At 40.5% G+C, this 15,473-nt stretch overlaps 1 protein-coding gene across 5 annotated transcripts in view; it reads right to left on the reverse strand.

The window, feature by feature from the left end:
• Positions 1-547: 547 nt before the first annotated feature.
• tcf4 (transcription factor 4) overlaps positions 548-15,473 on the reverse strand; it is a 283,617-nt gene continuing 268,691 nt past the window's right edge. For 3 of the 5 annotated variants that reach the window (XM_079256445.1, XM_079256444.1, XM_079256447.1), the window contains 4 exons: positions 11,398-11,551; positions 8,917-9,146; positions 8,455-8,602; positions 548-6,020 (listed from right to left, as the gene is read on the reverse strand). In XM_079256445.1, coding sequence (XP_079112571.1) covers positions 5,972-6,020; positions 8,455-8,602; positions 8,917-9,146; positions 11,398-11,551 — 581 coding nt within the window. In that variant the 3' untranslated portion in view covers positions 548-5,971. Of the gene's footprint in view, positions 6,021-8,420; positions 8,603-8,916; positions 9,147-11,397; positions 11,552-15,473 lie in introns of all 5 variants that reach the window. The other 2 variants (XM_079256446.1, XM_079256448.1) reach the window with 1 other exon arrangement.

Here is a 15,473-nt window from a genome sequence, read left to right on the forward strand (position 1 = left end):
TATTTTTATTTAGTAATCTTTAAATGTCATAAATATAAATTTTTATCTAGTAGTTAGAATGTTAAATTTAGAAGTTATAATCATATCCTCACAATCAACAATCATGATTGTTTATGTTGAAATGATACTTTTTAATTCTGGTATTCTAATCTAATAATTCTGGCTTCACTCAATTATTTCTTTAAATCTAATTATTTTGACATTAGATGTAATAATCCTGACTTGTAACTTAAAGTTCTGACGTTAATCTCAAATATGATTTAAGTCTCACGATTTTTTACTTAAATCTCACAATTTTGATCTCTGATTCATAATTATTAATCAGAATTGTAAATTTCACGGAGAGTAAATCTCGATGTTGCGACTGAGTTGGATGATTATGACTTTCTGTCTCATAATCTTTAGATTAAATATAAAAGTATTTAATTTACACAAGTCAGAAATGTGTTTCCATACTAAATAAAACCATCCGGGCTTTCAGATGAGCTGTGATACCGATGTTAGCGCCCGACTCAACAGTAAATGAAAAGGACAGCAGCGGTCATTTTGAATTCAACTCATTATTGCAGTTAAACTGGTACAGAGTAACAGATTACAAAGCTCATGGCACAGTCACTGAAAAAGAGAAATGAGGCGTGTATGTACAACAAGGAGGAAAAAGAAAAGTAGTTAACATTTCGGCTAATAGAAACACCAGGGGTAACATAAAAATGAGGATACTGTCATTTGGGAGATGACTTGATTATACAACAAAGAGAAAACATGAAATTAAACATTGCAAAAATAACGTTACTTAAAAAATACATTTAGCACTTACGCTGACAGATTCAATCCTAGTGTTTGACCTAGGTCCGAGTCAGAGCAGCTTCTCCTTTTGACAAAAAGCTCAATTTTAATGGCAAACACTAAAAACATGACTGAAACTGCCAAGCACACGATCAGATTTCTTTTTGGGGAAACAGCTGAAGAGATTGTTTGCGGACGACCTGCTCCTTTATATTAGCGACGCTCCAATCTTTTCCAAAATGTTCATATATTACTCTTGAATCAGGTGCTACGAGTTTGTCATTTTGATCAACATTTACACCCCATCTGGAGCAAAATAAAGGCGTGGGAGTCAGAAACGACCCCAGCCACCAGGGGGCGCCAAGGTGAATTACACTCTTTGGATTCCACAGTGAAGAATTACTCGTCGTTGATCTAATTTTGTTACATCATCCTAAAACAGAAGTTGTTACCACAAACATTTATATATTGTAACAAATTTTAGCATAAAAAAGGGCGTGATCCTTTAAAGAAAAAAAAAAGAAGCTTTTCTTTCTTTTTATTTTTGGTGAAAATCTAAACGAAATCCTCCACACGGGGCAAAGTAACGGCTAACCTCAGCCCTGATACGAGTGATGCTTGGTGCAAGCTAAGACAACAGTTTGACTTACACTGCAGATGGTCGGCAACCAAAACCACTAACACTACGGAGCACCACCCATCGAAACTAAAAAGTTGGCACCTGGCTACTGCAACCAGACAAATACAACCTCACTACAAATCAAAACAGGTTCATCATCATGATCATTGTGTCTCACTGGCAAATCTTCACCCCACAGAAAAATAATGGCTATTTACACGAATCTCTCCTAGAAAAACTAAAAATGGTAATGTTACGATTCATGGAAAAATGAAAGAAATATGTTTTTTTCTTTTACGTCTGAATCCTTCCTCGAACTCTCAGAAATGTTGCTCATATAAACAGAAGAATGAAAAAAAAAGAAAATAAGATGTTTTTTTTTTTTTAGAATTTTTGACCTTATTACATTTTCAATGTGACACATTTTTTTTCAACACACTGAAATTTACGTTTTCATCTTTTAAGAAATAAAAAAAGCAACAAAATAAACTAAATAAAGAAAAAAAAAAGTCCTGAAAAAAAGATACAACATATTTCTAAAACACAAAATAACAACAGTCTACATGTAAAAATATAACTTTTACATACACAATTTTAAAATCATGGTAAAGTTTGACAATTTGTTGCATACAATTTACAAACGTCTGTGTTGAATGGAGCCCGATGGCTTTTCCAGGTCCCGTTTATGTCCTGCGTGGGGTGCCGTACTGGTCGGAGGGTGTCGTCATGGCAACAACGAAGAATACAAGGAAGTCTGCTGAAAATTTGTTACAACACTGAGGGGCCTCGCCGTCTTCCACCAGTTCAGTCTTCTGACAAAAATCGCCCCTCCGCGAGCAAACGCTTCTTTTTGCAACTGAATAAAAAATAACGGAGACGGCACCGTCGTCATATACTGTATATATTTTTGTACATTTATATATAGATTGATTTATTCAAATAGACTCTTTTCCAGTTTCCGTGCCTTCCTGCTGAATGGTTTTGGGGTTTTAACCGCGTCGAAATGGCCGCCGATAGAAAACAGTGCTGTCAGATAGCAAACTGTGTTTTTTTGTTTCTTTTTCTTTTTTTTAACTTTTATGTTTTTTTTTTATTTTATTTTTATTATTTGACATGTAAACAGACAAAAAATGTAATAAGAGAAAAAGATTCTTTAAAAAAGAGCGAGAGGAAAAAAAGAAAGAAAATTAGCTTTACAACAAACGACCACACACTTAGTACTGAAGACTACATTGGCTTACGGACAAGCCGATCAAATATTGATAAAAGGCTGATAAGCTATAATACAAGAAGAGACGCGTTGTTCACCATGGAAACAGGGTTGGGGCTCGAAACTGGAAAGAGGGTTGGGGTTATGGAGGATTTCTGGGGTGGGGGATGGGCAGGACTTGGATGGGAAGGGGGCTAGTCTTGCTAAATCAAGCGTCTGTCCCATCAGCTTGGAGCCAGAACGAACCGTCTACTTACATATAAGTATACAGTACATTAAATACAGTTTACTTTTTTTTTTTTTTTTTATCCAAAAAATACTTTTTTTTCCTTTTTAGCTTTTTTTAAATTCCCAGGTCTGGTAAAAAACCTGACTGCATAGAACCTAACGACTAAGAACAGGTTTCCCTAAGCTTGCATCCTATTAAAAGACCAGGTAAATGTCCTCCTCTGGCAACTCGAATGATATGAACTCTAAAAAGGCACATTGGTAGAAGTGTGAATGTTCAAATTGCATCTGTGGGGGCGGGAGGCTGGGAAGAGGGTGGGGTGAGGGCTCTGGTTCGGCTCGTAAGGCCCATGTTGGTACTGGGACATGGGGGTCAAGCAGAGGTCTGGACTGAGAGGGGTTCAGAGTGAGATGAAGGGAGGGCTTTCAGGCCGACACTAGACAGGATACATGTCTCGACAACAGAGATGAAGTTTTCTTCTCAACACATTCGCTCCAGATTTCGACCTCCTGGAGATGTATTTGGGTCAACCATGGACCAAAGTCGACCTCCTGGACGTGTATTTGGGTCAACCATGGACCAAAGTCGACCTCCTGGACGTGTATTTGGGTCAACCATGGACCAAAGTCGACCTCCTGGAGATGTATTTGGGTCAACCATGGACCAAAGTCGACCTCCTGGATGTGTATTTGGGTCAACCATGGACCAAAGTCGACCTCCTGGACGTGTATTTGGGTCAACCATGGACCAAAGTCGACCTCCTGGACGTGTATTTGGGTCAACCATGGACCAAAGTCGACCTCCTGGAGATGTATTTGGGTCAACCATGGACCAAAGTCGACCTCCTGGACGTGTATTTGGGTCAACCATGGACCAAAGTCGGTAGAAACAGTCTGCTGATCAGGAACGTTAACGCTGCCACGATCCAACAGGACGGACCAAACAGCTGATCCGTTACTGTACCTAAAGGTGAAACGAGACGTAGTCATGCTGAGTGTCGACGCAAAGCCCCCCCTTCCATCTCGCGAGTGATGGCATGTCGGCAAGGGAGAAGTCTGAGGTTGGAGTTGGAAGTTGTTGGTTCTGATCAGCTGGGTGTTAAACCAATCGGAGAATAAAGTCCCTTTAGGGGCAGAAAATGTGGTCGTGGGGGGGTACCCTCAGACTATGTCCACTCATTTGTACTCTTGCAGTTCGTACCTTTATAAAAACCACAAATGTACCTCTGGGAGCCGCCTTTAGCTAATTTAATATTTGACAAACAAAAACTGAATTAAACAAACTTAATTTAACGATTAAATCTTGATGATAATTCTCCTGTTTTCCAACGAGAAAGTTATCAGTAGGCAAAAGAGTTCCAACCCGGTACTAGCAAGGTGGGCGTCGTAAAGTGACCAGAAAATTAAAAAATGTCAGAAATTTGTTTAGAAACTAGTCAAAATGGGCTAAAATCAACACGTCAGCGTGTACGTGACATGTCAATGTAATTCCTTGTGCAAGTTTGTGCTCAGTTTGGAGATTCAAAAGGTTTTCAGACGTGCGAGCTAAAGCTAGAAGCTACAGAACAGAACATTTTTCATCTTCTAAAACAAGTCAAACCTAAAATATTCAGTGAAGTTGACAGGAAACGTTTGCATTAATGTACTCGTATACAGACCAGTATGGTACTCTCTGATTAAACAGTAAAGGTACAACTGCAAGGACACAAACGAGGTGAGAGTACAGCCGTGCCTTTGAGCCAACCGCGTTACGATGCTCCTAAAGGTAGAAAACAATGTAAGGAATGCTTTAGTGACCTCGACCGGCCCTTCCTCCCTCACCCTGATGATTGTTCCCTAGTTTTCCCCTGCAGTGCCATCCTCATCATCCTCATCGTCAGGTCTTCCTCCCTTCACGACATTTTGAGCGTTGAGCGACTCGGGGAATTTACTGAATCTGGGATTCAGTCCAGATCTGACCTGAATCCTGACCCGACCAATCGTTCAGGTCTGACACTCGTACCACCTTCATCTCCTACCGCTAACACCCCCGTCCCTCTGAAGTCACATGCTGATTGGCTGATTATTGAGTCAATGATTGATCCTTTAACAGCTCTCTTCCTCCCAGCAGGCGGCGTCCACACAGGCTACAGATGTCCGAGCTTCAGGTGGTACAAGTTCTGCTGCGTGACAAGCGGCTAACAGCATGAAGCACTAAGAAAAGATGTAAACTCAACAGTTCGGGTTTGTTTTCACGACGATCTAAATGTTTGCACTTTAGCAGGGAATGCACTAGAAGAGGAGAGCGAGCTTTCTCTTTCTCGGCCAACACCCGCTCCTCTCTGTAACGCCTATGATAGTCGAGCAATCGTGAAGTTTTTTCCCTTCACATCACTGCAGTTTCAGCACGTCGGAGAAGCATCGCGGCTTACAGTTCGTGCTTAAAAACAAAGCAGAGTGTCGTAAGTGCGGGGCCTTCCCACAGTTCTCTTGTTGCTTTTTTCTAGTTTTTGTCTGCATCTGTCTGACTTTGCATCCAGGAGGAGATCAGGCACAGCTTCATCCACAGTGTGGCGTTGGATTGCCATCAGTCAGAGACGCGCCGAGGCTGCAGTCTACAGCTGCGCAACGCTGCTTTTAAAAAATGAAATCTCTTTAAACACTTTGTGATATGTTTTGTTCCATTCCTAACATCGCTGCCCAACCCCGACCTTCCTCACGGCCCACGTCATGTTGCACTTTTTAAACAAGTTGTTGTTTTTTTTTAACCTTTTTCGCTCTATATATATCTACTATATATATTTATATAGAACCTTTTGTTCTGTAAAAGAGGGAATGCTGATAAATCATGTGGTACAAGGACAGTTTCTTGGACGATGTGATTCCACAGAGTCGAGTCCGTTGCCGCCACTTTGTAGCAGCCGTTTTTAACGTCTCCGCCAGCAAAGCATCCAGTTCGCTTCGACTGGAGACGCAAAGAAATGGAAAACAGAAAAGAGCAGTTCCCGATAGATGGAGGAGGAGGAGGAGGAGGCGACGGGTGAGAGGAGAGATGGACGCTGATCGGATCTGTCAGGCTGATAATTCCAGAGAAAGTTGGTTGGTCAGGCTGGGGTTTGATCGATTGCCAGGTTGTCATGGAAACGCCGTCAGAGGAAGTGGTCACTCATCATCTTGATGAACTCTGGCACCTTTGACCTGAAGAAAGAAGGGAGACGGCGTTGGAAGGAAGGACTGGGAGGGAAAGCTGGACACACAGTGGAAGGAGCTAGCTCGTGTGCAGACGAAGCAGGACAAACGTTACACCGTCTCTTTCACAGCCACGGATCAGAAACGGTGTAGCTTTGGTCCCTTTCAACCAGTTTCTCCATCCAACATGCAAACACAAATACAAGGTGACTGCAGAGAAAACAGGAAGGACATGTTCAGTGGACAGCAGTGACAAACGCTCACAGTCACACAATAAAATCACACTTACTGCCAATCTGTTGTTAAAATGTACCCAGACCAGACAAACGGACTCGTTCTCTGCTTCTGTTTTCAGTGTGAACATCGTCGAGCTGATTGATTCCTTCAGATGAACAGCAAGGTTTGGCCTATCTGATGTCATGCGTTGTGTTTTAACCAAACTCTTAGTTTGACGCTTTTTTAAGACGCTATGTTAAGTCTGGTTAGGTTCGATTGGGTTCGGATTAGGTTTGGTTAGGTCCGGTTTGGTTATGTTAAGTTTGGTTAGGTTCGATTGGGTTCGGATTAGGTTTGGTTAGGTTCGGGAAGATTTTAGTGTTCCAGCCAGTTCAGGTGAGCATTCCCAAGTCGGGCCACCACTGTGCCAAATGCTGTTGTGGAATATTCAATACTATCTTTGATGCAACAGAGAGGACACAGCAACGGGCAGATGTCTCATCTGACACAGGTTGCTAACAGGACAGTTAGCTATGACCTTGTGTCACCCCAGTGCGATGACAACATGAACAGCTGTGGAACTTTACGTTTGTGAAATAACGTTAGCTTTAGCATCTTAGCTTAGCATACATGTGACTGGCGTTCAGTATTGTTTCATATTTATCAGGGTTTCATTGATTTCTTAACATGAGATGAGACATGTCTCCACGTGTCTCGCTATAGCCTTGTTTCCTGCAAACAACGATAATTTGTTGCTTTAGTTTGATGAGTTAACGTTGAACCGAACTGCATCATCTTTCCGGCGACATCTGCTGTGTGCATCGTCTTTGTCACTCAGATTAGGTCTGACTGGATCTAATCGCTGCCAAATACTTTTTCTAGTTTTATTTGTTGCCGAAAGTTTCACAGTAGCTTCTCATGTCAAATGTTTTCTGTAGTTACAGAAAAGACGGAATTGATAAAAACTACCAGAAAGTACAGCTGCTGTTCATACAATTGGAAAACTGAGCGGTTTGAAGCTGTTTTTGTCTGTAAATCCTACATAAATATATACTTTTAAACTATACCCATGTTTTTAGCATAGTTTCACATATTTGATCTGATTTTATTAACTTTTAACTTTATTAACACATTGGGCCCAAAAATAGTCATCATCAGTATTACCTGATTCGGCCACTTTCTGTTCAAAGTCAAATCAATAAAAAGTGAAGCCTGATAATACATCTCTTAAAACCATCCTGTCTGCGGGTTTTCATCATTAATCAACGTTAAAAAAACTCTTCAGTTCAGTGTTAATCATATTAGATAGACACAGTTTCTGAGACTTTTCGCATCACTTTATGGTAGAAATTTTGTTCAAAACGCTGTTTTAACAAAATGAAGCTTGTCTTCTGCCCCCTGGTGGAGACGTCTCACACTACAATCACACAGTAATAAACGGTAAATACAGAAAAATTACTTTTGTTTATTATATTATTATAAACTAAATAAAAACTTCAGATTTAAAAGAAATCTCCATTTTTTGGTCAGAGCTTAAAAGTTAACTATTTTTAGCCTTTTTATTTACTTTTTATGTTGTATCATTTATTTATTATTTAATGTTACCAATTGATTGAATATTTGACTTTTGTTTTATTGTTCCTGTTTTGTTTTTCAGATTTTTTTTTTTGTATTAATTTGTTTTGTTATAATTGTAAATATATTCATGCATTAAGTGGTTAAATCTGCTCCTATCAATACGTGAATTAGATTTATTTTTTTCCTCACTTTTTCTGATGATGCCACATGAACAATTAATCAGGAATTATAATAACATCAGAAAACCTCTGCGATCAGCTTTATGTTCTCTTTTAACATCTATTGTTATTCAGATAAACTAATTGACGATTAAACAGTTCTGTGATCATTAGAAATACTAATATAATTATTATTAATAGTAAACTAATAGATAAGTTTTCAACCAGACTCTCAGCTTAATTTTAAACGGTTAAAAAGTGCAGATAAAAATCTGCTCATCTTTGGTCTGTCGACATATTTTCAACCTGAAAACAGAAACTTTTCGGACCAATTTACTGACTCGAGCCAAAACGTGAGAATTGACGGGGAATTTTTAGGCCTGACTTTGTGAAACAGATTCTTGTTTTGGAGTTGAAGGTACAACAGCAGATTAGTGTATAAGTGAAATCTTCTGACCATTCAGGGGGGAGGAGATGTTGCTGCGTTTTACATTTGTCCCATGGGGTTCGGTCCGTCACCCATGGTAGTGGCAGCGTGGTGGGCGGCGGCCAGCGAGAGCGGGGTCCCGTCTGATGTCACGGTGACCTTTTCCTCCTCGCGCCGCTTCAGGCAGGCCGCCTTGGGGTTCAGGTTTCGCTCTGGACAGAGAGACAGAAGCGAGAGAGGCATCTTTCATGATTCTGGTGCCTCACTGAGGTTTGTTGCTGCATGAAACGTTTCTGGAGTCAGAGAGGTAAAAACTTTGGCCTGGTTAACCTGAACAACAGGTGCTTCTGCTGCCCTCTACTGGAGCTTCTTGAACACTGCATTGAAACTCATTTCATTGTCATTTTTGAGGGATTAATTAATTTAAAAAAAACATTTAATAATTTATAGAAAAGCTCCAGATACTATCTGCATTAAAGATGGCGGCGTGAACAGACCGTCTGCAGCATGCTGATGACAAACTGACCTCGGACTTGCTGCTCCAGGCTGAGGATGACGGCCACGGCCTGGTGCAGGATCAGTAACTTGGTCTGGGGTTTGTCGCTCTTCAGGTGCAGCTGGACCATCTTGCCCAGCTCCTTGAACGCCTCGTTGATGTCGCGGACGCGCAGGCGCTCCCGTGCGTTGTTGGCCATCCTTCGCTCCCTCTCTCTCTCCATCTTCTGCTCCGGCGACAAGTCCTCGTCGTCGTTGTTGCTAAAGGGAGAAACGAGGAGGAGGAAGAAGTTTAGAAATGTTGGCGAGGGTTGATCTTTCTGAACGGATTAGACGTTTACTCCCTGAATGAGACCTTTAAGGCTTTTTACACCATTATTTACATCTATTGCAACTCAGATGATTTTATTTATTATATTAGTTTAGTTTATTCTGGTGTTTTCTTACTAAGTGATCATAAAAACCAAAGCTGATGTGGAGATCACGTTGAGCAGGGCACCTTCATTTGGAATAATTAATTCATTTAAATAAAATAAAGTCTTTTAAATGAGTTGGATTCTCAGGGAACTGAAATGTTTTCTGTAACGACCTAAAACATAGTCAGACAGCTAGGTGTGGAGAGTTTCTTCTACTGCAGACAAACAGATCTTTATTTATAGAGCAGCACTAATTAGATCCGCTCCTCCCACTCGTATCAGTCATGTTCAGACTGTAATGAAGTTTTTCAGCAAACATGGTAAAAACAAACACCTAGCAGAAGCTAAGCATATTTAGCTATCAAGTGAAATGTACAGAAGACGTAAAAAGTTGATATTTGTAGGACATTTATGCAGAAAAAGTAGTAATTTGTAAATGTGAAACAGTTTATTGGAAGGAAATGTGACAGTGGTGAAACATCACCATTAAATGAGTCTAAATAACTTGTCATGTGTTAAAAGGCCGCTTTTACTCACACAGCGTCTGCAGGCTCTGTGATTACGTCTTTACCAGGTGTTTGGATCTTGTTGCTGAATGTCTATGGCTGAATGAACGCGTTGGCTGCTATCGTTTTAAAACAGGAAATACTCGTCAGAACTGAACCGTTCCTATGTGGAGTTTTATTGCCGTCTGCGTCAGGTTGAGCCGCATAGCAGATGCAGACGCCGAGCACGTATACACCGGCCTTTAGGAGTCGATGGGATCTGATGTCGTTAAAATGTGAAGAGTATGATGAAGACAACAGCTTATGTAGAAGTTTTTTGTAAGAGAAGAGGCTGAAAAGTTACACACATGCATTTAAAGGTTTAGAGAAAGTCTAATTAAGTTGACCAGGAAAGGTTGGAGTGCATTGTCAGTTCTTTCTGAAAACATAACAAAGTGAGAAGACGCCTACATTTTGTGTAATAACACATATATAAGGATTAAACAATGAGGAGCCGTGCATTACGTGGTTATAACGCACAGCGGGACGTCTAGAACATCATATATATATATATATGTATATATATATATATATATAAATATATATATATATGCATATATATGCACCACCTCTATGAAACTTTACAAGTTTTATCCTGTAAAAGCTGCAACAAAGTTTGTTTGGCTGGTTGGTATCTTAGCAACCAGTATTATAATTATTATCATTTAATTGTTAATCAGGAGTCATGATGAATGTTATGACCGAGTCTTTCTCCTTCAAAATGTCCTGAGTCATGCAAAATGACTCTGCTCTTCCAAACTCTGTAATACAATCATGTCATACAATCATCATCATCACCATCATCATCATCATGACTGCCACCACCATGTACAAATTCTGGGATTTGGGATCCGAATGTTCCAGATTTCATTGGTCCTCCAGGTAAAAGAACCATGATAAACAGCGTGTTTATCCTGGGAGGAGTGAAGGCGGCTCAGCTGCATCCAAAGCAGGAAAAACCAACAGATATTTCAGTCGCTTCAAATTAAACCCAATCAAATCCAGTCGTGATGTTTGGGATTGTTTAGAAAGCGGTTTTGAGGGCAAACTTTCCAAAAGCAGGCCTTTTTAATGGTTTCTGTTGGAGTCCCGGCTCTGAGGCAGCCAGACGGCTCTTCTTTGAGAATGTGGACCGTGGGCTCTACTCTGTTGTGTGAGAAACAGCTAAAACCAGGCTCAAGACCCTGGAGAGACTGATAGGATCAAGATGGAGCCGCATGTCCACCAGGAAGCATCAGAAGGACAGGAGGCACCTGGTGGACAGGAGGACTCTGCAGGAAACGTCTCTGAATTGGCTGACGTATTTAGCTGCTTCTCATCACACTTGATCACTTCATCAAAGTCCAGAGGCTGCTTCCCAAAACACTCCCAGCTCTGAGTCCTTCCGTTGTTGCGTGTCTTTGTTCATTTAATTAAAATATGTCTGTCTGATCGACACAAGTAAAACCGACTCGGAGCGTGGGGTTGTGTTGGGAATGTGAGTTCCAGCCCAGCTGAGGGGTTTGATGGAAGCGAACGTCTGAAGGTGGGCAGGGTTACCTAGATCTTGACCTCTCAATAGATTTTAGATCCTTGCTGTCCATGTCCTCCTTCTTGGCATCCAGGGGCTTCGTGTCCTGCAGGAGGTTCTCGTCTTCCTCGTCCTCAGACTTGATTTCCGAGCTGACGGAGGAGGTGCTCTGACCCTGAAGGCCTCCGGACAGAGCTGTAGGAGCAGAGAGAGGAGAGGAGGATGGGTTGAAAAGAGCAATTAGAAAATTAAAATATGTATCATCCTGCTGGAAGTTTCCATCAGAAGATGCTACACTGTGCTCAGAAAGGGATGGACATGGTCAGCAGCAGGACTCAGGTAGGCTGTGCTGGTTAAACCAGGTCATGTTGGTACTAAGTGGACCAAAGTGGGACAAGAAGACATCCCCCACCATTCCACCACCCTCTGCTTTAAGGTTGGATGTGTTGTGTGTTCAGAGACGCTGGTTTGGTCAAACTGTCAGGAGATTTTTGTCATGAGGCTATGTTTTGCTGTGTCCCTTGTTCCTGGTTTCCTGTTTTATTTTGTAGGTTGTTCCTGTTTTGCCTTTGTTTGTGTTCAGTAGTTCACCTTGGTTCATTCAGTTAATCTGTTTCACCTGTGTCTCGTTGTGTTGTGTGTATTTATACCCCTCAGTTTTTGTCTTGAGTTGCTTGATCATTGTGTTAGTCCCCTGAGTTCCTTTGGCTGGAATAAATCAGTCTTGAATCTGCGTCCCTGTTTGCTCGTCTCTGCATTTGGGTCCACACCACATCCGCACTGCCACCGTGACAGTTTTAGGACTATTTGAAGGACTGATGGTGCAACAAAGAGCTGCACATCTAATCTCTTTCCTCATGTATGAGTGCTGACAACATAAATCTTCACTTGTTGCCGTGGTTACGAGCAGAATGTAAACCAACGTTTAGTCTTAACCTCCTAAGACCTGACAATTCATTTTTGTCCTCTGTGCAGGACATGAGTCTCAGACCTATAAGTCAAGTATTATTCATTGTATGTGTATGAATGATATTTCCCCTTTAAGAAGACATCCTAAGCTCAGATGTGGGGTGTGTGGCCAACACAGCACGTGCACTGTCTTATCAAAATGGAGGGAATTTCAACTTCTATGTTTTACAACTACCAAAGAAGCAAGTCAATCTTTTTTGACAGATGTCTTGTTCCTGATGGTAAAAATCAAGGTTTTTCTTTAGTATTAAAGCCTTTACTATAAATAACTAAGAGTTTTAAAAAGGCAAAATAATTTTCATCAGTTTAAAGCAAAGCTTTTATGTAATGTCCTTTGTAGTGGACATCAGGACTTGCTGTTTGTTACATCAGGGGGCAGAGGGCTAAACGGGGCAAAGAAGGTTTTACAAAAAATTCTGGAGGGACATTCAGACCTGCATTCATCACGGTGCAGAAGAGAGTGATACAAATGCAAAACATCTGTCAAGTGCAGAGGTGTATAATCCAGGTACCATAAAGTAGAATCCTGTCCGGCAGCTGTTCCAACCAGTCACTAAACCCACTGAATTTAATTAGCTCAGCTCCATTGGAAGGTAGATCAGCCTATTGGTGAAAACACCTGTTCTGAATGCACAGGTAGATTCAAAAACATGGCAGGACTTTTACTTTATGGCACCTGGATTATACACATCTGATCAAGTGTAAGTTGTTTCTGTGTTACAAAGACCAAAAACGTTTTGCTGCTCTACCAACCATAATCTGCTGTGATTGAGGCCTTGTCCACACGTAGCTGGGTTTTTGTAAAACCAAACATCTTCCCCCTTCTGGCCAGTCAAAAATTGAGTCTACACAACCTTGTTTTCAAAAGCAAATCCATCCAAACCTATCGGCATAACCACGTTGTTAAGCCTGTTTCTAAGCATATCAACCCTCTAGGTGGCAGTTGCGGGCTAATCCTATCCAATCAGAATAACATGGCATCTCACAACGTCACTTCCACAAAACAAAAAACATGCCTCTAACGTGATAGGCATAAGTGGTGGAAAATAACTGTCCTTAATTTCATCTTTCGCATTTGGTCGTCAATGTGGAGCGGTATTGACGGCAATATAAAAACACAAACAAAGCACAATTGATAACACCAACGTAGTTTTGAGGATGTTCATGCTGTTGAAAACAAAGGTCGCACATGAGACATCATGGTTAAAAACCTAAAACCCAGTAAAATTTGTTCACATGCAGAGATGCAACAAAAGTATTCACACTTCTTCACTTTGGTTGGACGTTGTTAAAAGAATCGTTTTTTTTTTTGTTTTTTTTTTAACATGCCATGTTCAAATAACTTTTTGGTCGTCGAAAGAGTTTGAAAGTATGAAATTGGAATAAATCTTAACAACAACAAAATTTTTCTCCTTTAGGGTTATATCATTGCCCAGAATGTTTGCTGGCATTTTTAATCTTACGGATTGCAATTGTAAAGTTCAGACAGAAATGTATTTGGTATCCAAAACCAGGAAGTTCAATGCAATTTCTTCATTTAGTGTCTTACTCTTGTTAGATATTCAAGAAATTAAAGTATTTCTTTTAAAAGACCCAATGTCCCCTACAAGGGACAGTCTATAAAAAAATAATGAACAATGTTTTTGAAAAAAAAACAATGTTGCAATATGTTTCTTAGAACCACAATACTTGAATCATTACAAAAAGATTAAAAGAAAAACTTTTTTTCCCCCAGGTCTCAGGAGGATAAGAGAAAGTACACAAAGTCAAATTCTGATGCTAATGCTAGCTGGATAGTTAGCTTGATAGCGAACAGCCACAACAGACATCAACATTTTGTAATTGTTTTTTTTTTGTTTTTTTTTTTACACGTTTGTTTTAAATACAGCTTTGCTATTTGGTCTAAAATTCTGCACATTTGTAATTTTTTCTCAAAATTAATAGTAAAAATTACTTTTTAAAAAAATCCGCTTCATATTGTCAACATACGTCAAGTTGGGCCTTTGTACCAACGTTGATGGTGAAAAGTGGAAGTATTTTCCATTTAAACCATAAACTGATTCTGTGATGATTGGGACATTACCTAACATCACGGAGAGCAGGGCTACTTAACTAGATATTCAGGTGGCCCAGATTTTCAAAAAAAAAAAAGAAAAAAGATCAGAGCCAGTAAAGTAAGGGAAAATAAATAAATTTAAAAAGGGCAAATTTTGAAAAATAAGTAGTTTATTAATTTTTCTATTCTAAATTCAGTCCCACATGACAAGGGCAAATGCACAAAATAAAATAATGAAAATTCCAGTCAGAGCCTATTTTTCTCCTACCTTTTAACATAAAAAGGTCATAACAAACTAAACTTCTTGATGTGGTGCCTCCTCACATTATAATCTTTAAACACTGCCACACACTCATTGCATATTGCATAAACACATCGGTTTGGTGCTCGAATGTGACGGCAAAATAAACAAATACTTGTCAGTCCAGCCGGGGTTAAATCTGCGGGTTTTGTTGTCAATTTTGCGTTTTGGGACAGAGAGCGACATTCTTTCTAGCGCTACTCTTACAACTTCAAAGCACAACAAAACGCACTGGGGTTATGTTGCTAGGCAACCAAGTGCTGCATTTATAGTCTACACAGCTGTAGGATTGTAGGCAACTTGATCAGCGAAGGAATAACTGAAGGTTATTAATTAATATCTATTCTTTCGCATAAGCTGGGCCACATAGAAGTTGGTTCCGGGCCTCATGTGGCCTGCTGTTTGAATAGGCCTGTTCTAGAGTAACGTAAAACGATGAGCCATCAATCCTTCATCAGAATATGAAGCTGGAGATATAAGGAACTCGTGACAGCTGCATCCTTCACAGGAAGCGCAGCCATGTTGGCGTGGTTACGGCTGCGCAGTCGAAGCAGCTGCTCTTCAGGTTTTAATCTTCTGACTTTGTCACACTGACACAAAGCCTCCTCAGCTGGAAGGTCTGAATGAAAAGAAGTAGCGTAAAAAAAAAGCAGCTTTTCAGGCTAACACCAACGTTTCATCCTTCCTGTCGCTGGGCCAACATGGAATAAATGCGGCGCTGGGCCTGGCGGAGCACGGCCTCCAAGATGGCGGCCCGGGAGCACCGGGATGCGGGCAAAAACCCTCTTCAC

This window comes from Telmatherina bonti (genome assembly GCF_933228915.1).
Source record: "Telmatherina bonti genome assembly, chromosome: 17".
Classification (NCBI taxonomy): domain Eukaryota; kingdom Metazoa; phylum Chordata; class Actinopteri; order Atheriniformes; family Telmatherinidae; genus Telmatherina; species Telmatherina bonti.